Genomic DNA, 10,886 nt, shown 5'->3' on the forward strand with positions numbered 1-10,886 from the left:
ATATAATATATATTTATACATATTTTGAATATATTTACATACATCCAGCACCTATATACTGCATTTGTGCTCTGTAAGTGTGTGCCAACATATATTTTCTCCAAATATTACAAAATAAACAAGAAAGGCAGACCCAGAGTTTGCCTCAAGTCCAACTGGTCCATTGTACAAACAAAGTCTGTCGCAGCTTTCAGGAAGCCAGAAAAATGATAGCGGTGGGTATCTGGACACAGCTCATAAACATTCTTCTGTGTTGGGAATATTTAGAAGTCGCAAATTATGAGATTCTTTATGTAGGTTCTGACTGCTTTCCTCCAAGTTTTTTTTTCTCCTTTTTGTGTTTTTTTTTCCCCCATATTTCATATGTACAAGCAGAAACATTAAGGTCCTGGAGAAAAGATTCTTGTTTTGTATGTGTCAGGTAGCTTGATGTTCTTGTTTCTTTACTCCTCTGCATGATTTCTTTTCATGTTTTAACACTTCCATTCATGTGTTGGTACTTGGGAAGACAAGGTTCATAAGGCATTGGATCGGGAGAAAAAACAGAGTCATCACCTGAAGAACACGAACTTCTCGTGTCAGGGTAACTAGGTGAATACTGTTCGAGAGGTCCACTGAGGTCCAGATACTCCTAGGACAAAAGAAATAAATTGCATTTTTAGACAGTGAGTAAAACTGATGATAATATGTTCCCACTGCTCTGATTTGGCTTGATTATATAGTGAGTAAAAGAAAGGTTTAAAAATGACACTCATTTTTTTAACACTCATGATTTCTGTAATGCAGTTGCATCCAAAACTGCCTGTTGCTTAAATATCTCCTAAAATGAGGAGCTTGAATAGAGAAAGAAAAACCAAACCAATAACACGGCACTTTTCTGAATTCCAACATCACCAGTATTAGCCGCGTCAGTGGAAATAAACATGCCAACCACATCAAAAGGAGACTTTTCACTCGCAATGATAAAAATGAAATTTCATCCTAAATAGAACCATTTTTCTTTAGCACATGGTAATGATTTGGAGAGGGAAAGATACTTCCAACTTTGTATTCCTTTGGTCAGTTTGAATATCTGTTTTATATTCTGTGATATTAAATTTGTGTTCAAACATGCAAGGGCATATGTGCAAAAAAGAACTGAAAGGAAAACAAAATTAAATTCACTAGGTTTGGGTTTTTTACACTACATGTTCATATGTGTGTGTGTGTGTGTCCCAGAGTAGCCATGACCAAAGCAGTCATTAAAAAAGGAAATAATATCTGCTGAATCCAAGTTTTTGGTTAAAGCTCTTTTGCTAGAAACAACAGTTTTGGCAGGAGAATAAAGTTATTTTTCCCCTTGAAATGTTCCTTCTCTTTCAACTTCTGAAGGCAGCTGCATTCATTTAAATGCAATCTCTTCATTTGCTAAACCACAAGTTATGATTGTACTGATGAGACAATTCTTCCACCTCAGTCAGTATTTTATGCTGCTGTGCTTGGGTTTGGGGTAATTTCGTTCTTGGTTAACATATTTTTAAGTCAGAAATTCAATCATTACCATATTGTCGTTAAAATTGGTCACCATTTTAAAAGAGGGGAGGAAGGAAAGTTTTAAAATGCTGACAAATACAGGAGGCAGCAAGAGAAGTTAGTCTCGATCTATGATTACTGCCTGTCTTGCTCCCTCGGCTTTTAGAAGAGACATGAGGACGCTCTTGACACATATTTATGTATTAGCAAACCAGTCCTATGTGAGCAGAAATAATCAACTACTTTCTAGATAGACAGAAGAAGAATGTATTCCAGTATTTGAAGAAACAGGGCTTTGTCATGGGATATCACTCATGGCTCGTCACATCAAAAGACTTAGAATCATAGAATCATAGAACAGCTTCAGTCGGAAGGGACCATGGAGGTCATCTGGTCCAACCCCAATGAAGTAAGGAGGGGTATCTTCCATTAGATAAGGTTGCCCAGAGCCCCATCCAACCCGACCTTGAATGTTTCTAGAGACAGGGCATCTACCACCTCCCTGGGCAACTTGATATAATTCAGTAATGAATTCAGTATTGGAGGTGGGACCCTTATCCTCTCTCCAGCCTCCTTATCTAATGTCAAGGGCCAGAGTCACATAAAGGGGCATAAGAAATTTCCAGTATCAGGATGGTTCCTGGTGTTGATATAATGACACAGCCATGAGGCTGACACTCGGTGACTTGTGCAGGTAGGGAAACGTTGCACGCTGCTCTGGGAAACATGGAGAATAGACTCTTCTGGGGGGAAAAAAAAAAAAACAACAAAAAACTCCCCCCCAAAAAAACAAACACCAACCAAAAAACCCAACAGGTGATTATTCAGCATGGAGAACAGCAAGACATGACCCCTGAAGCAGAAATAATTACTTGTACAAATGAGGGAGGAGATACTGCCGGTTGCCTTAGCAATTCTTGAGGTTGTTGGGCAAACCAGGCTGACACTGTATCAACAGGGTCATTTTGGGAGGAAAGGCAAAGTGCCACTGTGGAGAGGATAAGCAGAAGTATTGTCACGCTGATGTATGAAGGACAAAAATCAGAGGTCCCAAGAGCTATGGAGGAAAAGGGGACGCACTGGAGTCCTCAGCAGACACTGAGTGAGAACATGACAAGTTTTCAGGAACATAAAATGTGCTGCAAAGACGAGTGACATAATTTGCTTTCTATGTCCAGGGTAAATAGGGCAAAAGCAATATCTTATGTTGAAATATTAGAGGTTAGGAAAAACTTTCAAGAAGGATGGCTAATGAAACAAAGCAATAGATTGTCAAGGGGTGATGCAGAAACACAGCAGTGGAGATCTTTAAGGACAAGTTACATAAACATTTGTCAGGAATGACAAACGTATAGTGGATCCTGCCATAGGCTGATGAGATGGACTAGATGTGTTCCTGAGCTTTTTCCAGCCGTTTTTTTCCTATGATCCTAGTCAAAAGTAATTTACATAACCCTAAAGGCCTTTTCAGGTTACCTTTGAGATCATTCCAGGTCCATGAGCAGTACCAGAACTGGGAAGGCAAGATGGTTAAACACACACAAAAAAAAGAAAGCAATATCCTCTCCAAGGCTCAGAATCGCAGCCCAGAACCTCCCTCTTGAATTTGCAAATTCATGTCCAGTCCAAGAGACCTAGCACTCTGCAGTGGCAGGCAGCCCACCTCCAACTGGTCTTGTGAAATCATACACAAATTAGGCAGGGAAAGATGCAGTCAGTACTGGACAAGGGGAAAATGGTAACAGTATGCAGAGCTACGTTACCAGCTCCATAGGGAGCACGTATTCCTGCCTCATCTCTGAGCCATTCCTGAAAGTGCTACTTCTTAGAGTAAACCCTACAAAACAGAATCCAGATAAATTTATGGTTGCTACCGAAGCCAAATAGTCTTTTTTCAATTGGATCTGCTGGGCAAATGATGATCAGAAAAAATGGCACCTCTTCACTCAGGTTCTCCTGTCATCTCTATTGCATACAGACTTTCCTAATGCTGCTTAATAATCCATTTGTTATTTCATAGAGTCATAGAATCATAGAATGGTTTCGGTTGGAAGCGACCTTAAAGATCATCTTGTTCCAAACCCCCTACTACTTCTCTGACAATTCTGAAAAACTAGAAAGTAATGTTGGGGGCTCATATAAAGTGATCCAAACCTTTTTTCTTCCTTTCCCCCCCTTATAAAGAAGTGCTCTAATCATAGCAAATCTGAAAAATGGGTTTTGAAATGGTCAAAACAAGCTGTTGCGAATTTTCTCTCTAAGTGTTTTGTTCTCTTTTTTTCCTCCCGTGATACATATCACTTCTCAGAAATGATAGGAATCTGTAAAATGTTTCTGGGACACCAAGCTTTTTCTCTCAAAAGAAGTTTCCACCAAAAGAATCAACATTTCCATCACTTGTGATATTCCTCAAAGGTGCATGTGATTTACTGATAAGAGAACTGATTCCTGTGTGAATACCCTAATCAATGTGTGCTAAAACTAATAATATCCCAGATCTCTGAAAGAATGCTCTTCAAATAAAACCTTTTCGCATTCATATATCCCAACCTGAAGCAGCGTTAGGCAGAGCCTTTGGATAATTGGATGGCTGTTCGCACGTTCCCTGTGGGTCCTTGTTCCCTCCACAGAGATATATTTCAGTGAACCTAATTCACTCTCAGACATATAATCTGCAATCTACCATTGACGATTTCTCCTCTTCTGACCTAGATATCATGGGCTGGGAATCAAACTGAGTCGATAAATGAAAAACACCAGGAACTCCACATCTCTCCTTCATGTGAAACTCATGCTGAAACGTAAACACTGCCTCTCAACCTGCCACGTGTACTCCCTCGATACTGCTGTACTAAAAATATTAAAAGATGCAATGAGAAATAAACAAAAACACTTTAAAGTTGTGTTTCTGTTTAGCTACATAAATCAAGGCATAATGGCAAGAACCCGAGGATTTCATAGGATACATAGTTTAGCTGCGTGTAACCTCAGAGGACAACAACAAACAGAACGAGAAGAGAACTTGAGCAGGATTTCATAACTGAATAAATTCCATCTGTCTCCTGAACCATTTGTCCTGACCAGCAGCTTATGGAGGGAAACAATTTACCTACCTCATTAGTTGTGAGAGTGAGAATCCGATCCAAGTCTTCTACCAACTGTTTGAAAGTCGGTCTCTGTGAAGGCACAGCATGCCAGCAATCTCTCATCATCATATAGCTGTAAGAAATACATATTTTATTGGCTTAATTAAAATCACGCGTCCTTCTTTTAAACCTTTTTCATACACAGTCAATGTTCTTCATCACAAGCAAAGCAGCAAGAACCCACAGCCCTACACATGGACTGCTGGCTTTCCCAAAATTGTGCAATATTCCTCCCTTCCCTCAAAGGTGCACTTCTACTCCTGTATCTCCCTTGCCCAGTGTTCAAATTACCTTGTTGTGGACCCAATTCAGTAGACTTCAGTCCCGGGAATTTAAACGGTACTAAATTACACATGCTTAAATATTTCTGCTCATTAGGGAGTGCAATCGTTGTGAAGTGAAGAAATTAAAACAAGCAAAAAAACATAAAAACAGTCAAGGGCTGTACTGAAATATCAGAAAGAGAAACCACTCTCCCCTTATCATCACCACAAGATAATGTTGTGTTAATACATATGTTCCCAAATGCATTTTGTTGTGCACAACACCAGCCTGATATATCTTACATATGACTAGTGGTAGGTGTGCCATTTAGGAATTTTCATGTTAATAAGATTAAAATGAAACAAACACAAATGTAAAAAAACTGTCAAAGACGGACTTGTAGGGGATCTCCTTTTCCGCACCCCCCCAATGGGATCACAGCAGGATGTGTACAGAATACCTCTGTCAAACATTTCCTGAAGATCTTCTCCTATCTTTTCTTTACATATCTATACACACATCCACAATTTTAGATTCAGGCAACTCTAAAAATGTTTGATTCTGCTGGGGGCAGCATTAACCGTGTGAATTCAGTACAGTTTGTGTCCTCCCATCCTGGTACAGGAAAATAAGGATCCTTACAGTTCATTGGTGCAGTTGGCAGGTTTATCCATTCGGTGCCCTTCTTTCAGCAGCTTAAAAAGTTCCTCCACTGGGATTCCTGGGTAAGGCGATCCTCCTAACGTGAAGATCTCCCACATTAACACACCAAAGGACCAACTACAAATCAAGAAGAAAACTGCATTAGTAGATCTGCCTTACTGTTGGAAACAAAGATGTGTCTGTAGCAGATGCAGTGACTGACAGTCCCTCTTAGGAGATGCTCAAATCAGCATCTGCCCAACTCCTGCAGCCTTGAGCGGGACATCAGTCTGCAAAGTGCACCAGGTCTATGGGCAGCAATAGGGATTGACCTGAGCATGTCCTCAAACACACCCTTTGCCTTTGTCGGGTGTGCTCCAAGCACCCGAGTTTCCAAGGCTTTTGCAAAGAACTGAGTCTTCAGTACTTAATTATTTACAGAACGCTCACAGCTGAGCTGGTTTGCAATTATGTGGCCGGATATTTTGGAAAAAGCAGGCTGTTCAAAACAAAAAAACATTGTGCATCACTCTGCTTTTCTTTTTGTTTTATTAATTTTTATTAGGAAACTAAGGAGGACAATTCTGAAGCCAGTTTTCCTGCCTGCTTGCCACCTCCTCCAGAGCCAGCCTCATCACGCCTTGCTGGCAACCTGGGGCTCTTTGGCAAGCGGCTTTGCCAGGTGAGCAACAGCACACAGCTCGCACTGGCTCCCGAGCTGCTCTGCAGCTCTCCCAGCTTTGCAGCAGGGTGTTTTAGTAAACTGTTTGCACAAACTTACAATAATATTATCTTTAGCCATCTTCAAAGCCACTTTGGGGCCAAGAGCCTCCAAGTTCCAGCACCGAAATCCTTGTGCTCCCTGGCTGCTAAGGAGCTCAGAATGACTTTCAGTCCTGAGCCAGTGAAGTCATTTACTTCACATTCACTTCAATATTTTGCCAAGATGTTATTTTAAGCCAAAAGTTTGATCCACCCTTAACCTGTGTATATAGTTTCCTTTGTAAATAATGCAAAGATTGCTGGAAAAGCCTCAGTAAACACTTTTCTTAAGAAGAGAGCACCTCAGGAAGTGCACCCAGGTTAAAGAAAGACGAGATACCTCTTACTTTCTCCACCCTGCCCTTTTTCTTTTTAACCCTGCACTGACATGCATAACCTTTTACACCTGTGCCGGGAAGCATCCAGCCCTTTACAGTTAACAGCTTTTCTTGGAGAAATAAAAACCAGAAGATATTCATCTGCATTGCATAAAAAAATACACGTCTACTTCAAGCACAATGCAAGCAAGTACTGTAGATGGGCCTAGGAAACTGTAATAGGAAGCAGAATAAATCCTGAGCGGTTGCATCAGCCAGCAGCTCTGTGCACACATTAAAAGATTTTTGAAGTGTCAGAGTCCAGTGATTTCCTATTACATGTGAAGTACTGCTGGGAAGCAACACCACTTATAAAAACCAGAGAAAACTTTTACAGTATATCCAGACTATGCTTTAGTATATCTAATTTTAGCACAAATGTTTATAACAAATTCTCAGGAACTTTCTTTTCTTTCTTTTCTCTCTCTTTTTTTTTTTTTTTAATTTTCTCTCTCTTTTTTTTTTTTTTTTTAAACCTGAAGGAAGTTCAGAGTATGTCAAAAGCCAAGCAAATTAGATAGACTCTTTGTAGCTGCACATCCGTAAATAAGTTCAAGGGGGGAAACTTCCGCACTGACATAAGGAGGTTAGCATTTTCCACCTTTCATGTGCTTTGAAGCTGGGCAGATTAGTAACAGAGCACTGGTTAGCAGTCTACCATAAAATCCTCACTTTCTAAGGGCAAGTCCTGTTCCATCTATTAATATGTGAAACAGAATGAAAATGCTTGAAAGTAAAGGACAACAGGAAAAGACATTTAAAATTTCACAAATTTTAATAAATACAAACCAAAACAACCCCCCCCTTTCCCACCCCCCAAAGCCCCATTCGAATAAGGCCACTTACACATCACTTTGATGCGTGTAAACTCTGTCAAACAGAGCTTCTGGAGCCATCCACTTCACTGGAAGCCGTCCCTGTAAGTTTGGAGGGGAAGAGAAGAAAAATTAAAATAGTAGCAATTTACAGCATGATTTCAACACCAATTTTTTTTAGAAGACTAATCAGTTCTCAGAGAACAGTCTGTTAATGCAAACCAGCACACAATTTACCTTTAAAATTTTCAGGGAAAACAAAATAAAGTGGGGTAAATTGGGAAACGGAGAAAAGTGCAAAATGGATATAAATATTGAAGATAAAATTAAAAGCACTGAGGGCTCTCAAATAGTTCCCAGGCTACTTTCTGGTAGAATGACAGGATAAGGAGATCAAAATTTAAAACGTCATTCCACTATGGCTCTTTAAAGACAAAAAAACTCATCAATAATTCTCTGAAGAACAGGCCTGCCTGCAAAAATAAGTTTGATCACTCAACCCAAGAATTTTCTTTTCCTCTTCCAGCTTTTGCAGTGGCCCAAAGCTCGCACAGTCACAACTGCCTGTCCCTGCTCAGAACCCAGGAATTGGATAAAATTTGACAGGAAGAAGGTTCAGTTCGCTCCAGTACCAACCTACCCATGCCTGGTTGCTCTGTCTTTTGGAAGTAGGCAGATATTACCATTGAAACGCTGTTAATAATAATAAATATAAGTACAATACAGTAATAATAAAGCACTTAGTGCTTTATTTTCACAGATAAGCCACTTAACATGGTTGTTGATAATATTTAATATTTATACAAAACATTAAAGTCTGTAGAACGGAATGAATTCTGCAAAGTTCCCACCTAAACCCAAGTGTAGTTCATTGGGAACTTAAGAGATCCCCTGAGAAGGAGGTGTAAGCTATTCAAACCAATAGCTACATCTGAAATGTTCTGTCCTGTTGATTTGGCACCAGTTAAAGAGGAAAACCATGACAGAGTGGAGAGTAAAAATTCATTTTCTCAACCTCTAGCCCCACTTTGATACTACCGCCATCACTTGTACATAACAAGCTAAGTACAGGCAAAAGGCACAGAGCTGTACGTGGAATTACTACACTTAAGGATTTTTACTGTGGTTTTTGTTAGCACTGTTTATACAGCATTTTTCAAGATCCTTGGCTTGGTACAAAATGAGCTGGAATCAAAAGGAGCGTTTCTACTTATTTCAAGTGATTGAAGTCATGGACACACTAAAACAACTCTTGTATTTTAGCATTTCTAATATATCACACAATATACAGCCTCTTTCGTTATCTTTTTAACTAACTGTCACTGTAAAAGGTGACAGAAATGCTTGTGTCTTTGATCCCTGTTTTCTGTCTGTGATGAAAAGTGAGGCTGCTGTACAAGAAGTCCATTAAGTTTATAATCATTGTTTGGAAGTGAATCATTGAAAGAAAAGTTTGTTTCCAGAGATAAGAAAACCATTCACTTACATTAGTAGTCTTTTTATAATAATCTATGTTGTTGATGTCTCTGGCTAAACCAAAGTCTGCTATTTTCATGACATTATTTTCAGTTACCAAAACATTTCTTGCAGCCAAGTCTCGATGGATACACTGGAAAGATAAAGAAAAAAGGCCCACTGAAATAGACTGTTGTAAAAGTGAAATTACTTCTCCACCATAACTAAGTCTCCTTTACAGATTTTAACCTAAATCACAAGGTGGGAAAGCCACACGTTTACTACAAGCCTGTGAAATATGAATGCCTTAATTACTGCAATCCATCCCCTCAGTTGGTGTTTCAAAGTTGAACAGCCCCAAGAAGCTTCTTAGAAAAGCCTGGCTTATTTGAGAGTTATATTTTGCTAAGGCTGGAAGCTTGGGTGGTGACCCAACGTCTGCCAAGCTGTTTGTGATTCATTCTCCATTACACGTGGCCAGGTTCAGGTATTGCAGCACTTTAATTGCAAATACTGTTAATGAGCATTTTAGTATGCTGCTTCTCTTAAATTATATTTTCTCATCAGAGCTAAAACCTGACAGTCTGGATCAGTGTAACTGTTTTTAATATAAAAGATCTCAGTATGAGATATACCCACAGTACATAATGTTAAAATACATGTCTAGGGTGTGTGTATTGCCTTCAACCATGAGACTACAACAATTTAATTTTGAAGAAGAAAAAAAAAATATATAATCTGGGCTGGGCTGTGTGGTTTTTAAACAATTTTGACACTGAAACTAAAAATGTTATCTCCTTGGAGATTTTTCCTTCATGTCAGCATTATCCTGAAAACTTGCGCAACTGATTCTTGACACTGAAAGGACATTGTGACTGCTCTGAATATTATTCCTGTGTTTCAGCAGCCTTATTATGGTTGATACCAGGTGCCGGCCAGGGCATGGTAAGAGACATTGCATTTGGAATCCCCCCAGGATATTCTACTTCTTTTCAAGTTAAATATCCTTTCTTTTCCTCCTCAATTCTGGATTACTCTTTATGTTGTCCTCTTTATTTCAGCATGTGCATAGACATGCTGGACTGAACCACTACAAAAAACTGTACAACAGCCAATTTCTTTCTTGCATTATAAGTTGCCCCAGCAATTTTCTGAGATCTCTTATCCTGCAGGGGTAACATGAGCCTCCAAAGCTTCTGCTCCTCACTGGGTTAGCCATGGGGAACTGCCAAGAAAAACCTGCTCCAGCAATGCCTTCATGTGCACAGGACCAGACAACAGCACACGCCTTCAGCATCAAATCAGTCTTCTAATTCAGCATCAGCAATGCTACGTGTCCTGGTTTTGGCTGGGACAGAGTTAACTTTCTTCCCAGCAGCTGGTGTGAGGCTGTTTGGGTTTGTGCTGAGGAGAAGCTGATCACACACTGACGGTTATAGTTGCTGCCAGGACAGTCAAGGACTTTCCAGCTTCTCTGCTGTGCCAGTGTCTGCAGGGGCAGGAGGAGCTGGGAGGGAGCACAGCCCCAAGTACTAGCCTAGGATTCAAGCTTAGGTTTAGGATTGAGACCCAAATTGGACAATGGTCTATTCCATATCATGCACGTCATGCCCAGTGTATAGATAAGGTTCTGTCTGGAAGTTCTACCCCACTCCTCTCTCTGAGTTGCCCCTCTCTCAGGGTTTTCTCTTGCTTTCTTGGTCATCTCTGGCTCTCTTGGATGCTCGGGCTCTTATTTCTTCTCCGGGATTGCAGTTTCGTGACTCTCTCTGCTCCGGGATCATTAGCTGGGAAGGGGCTGAGTCTTGGTCATTGGGTGGTAAGAAGTGTCACTGTGTACCACTCATTTGTATATTTGTATAAATTACTATTATTATAATCATAATTATTTTCAATTTTATTGTGGTTTAGTT

The 10,886-nt window shown here is 39.9% G+C and overlaps 1 protein-coding gene across 1 annotated transcript; it reads right to left on the reverse strand.

The window, feature by feature from the left end:
- Window positions 1-343: 343 nt before the first annotated feature.
- Window positions 344-9,163, reverse strand: LOC104461332 (fibroblast growth factor receptor 2-like; the record flags this gene model as incomplete). Its single annotated transcript, XM_010072877.1, has 5 exons — window positions 344-631; window positions 4,626-4,731; window positions 5,565-5,702; window positions 7,550-7,620; window positions 9,005-9,163. Coding segments are annotated over 5 exons (639 nt in total), but the record flags the coding sequence as incomplete, so codon positions are not given.
- Between the last annotated feature and the right edge of the window lie 1,723 nt (window positions 9,164-10,886).

The sequence above is a fragment of the Pterocles gutturalis genome, unplaced genomic scaffold (genome assembly GCF_000699245.1).
Source record: "Pterocles gutturalis isolate BGI_N339 unplaced genomic scaffold, ASM69924v1 scaffold39127, whole genome shotgun sequence".
NCBI lineage: Eukaryota > Metazoa > Chordata > Aves > Pterocliformes > Pteroclidae > Pterocles > Pterocles gutturalis.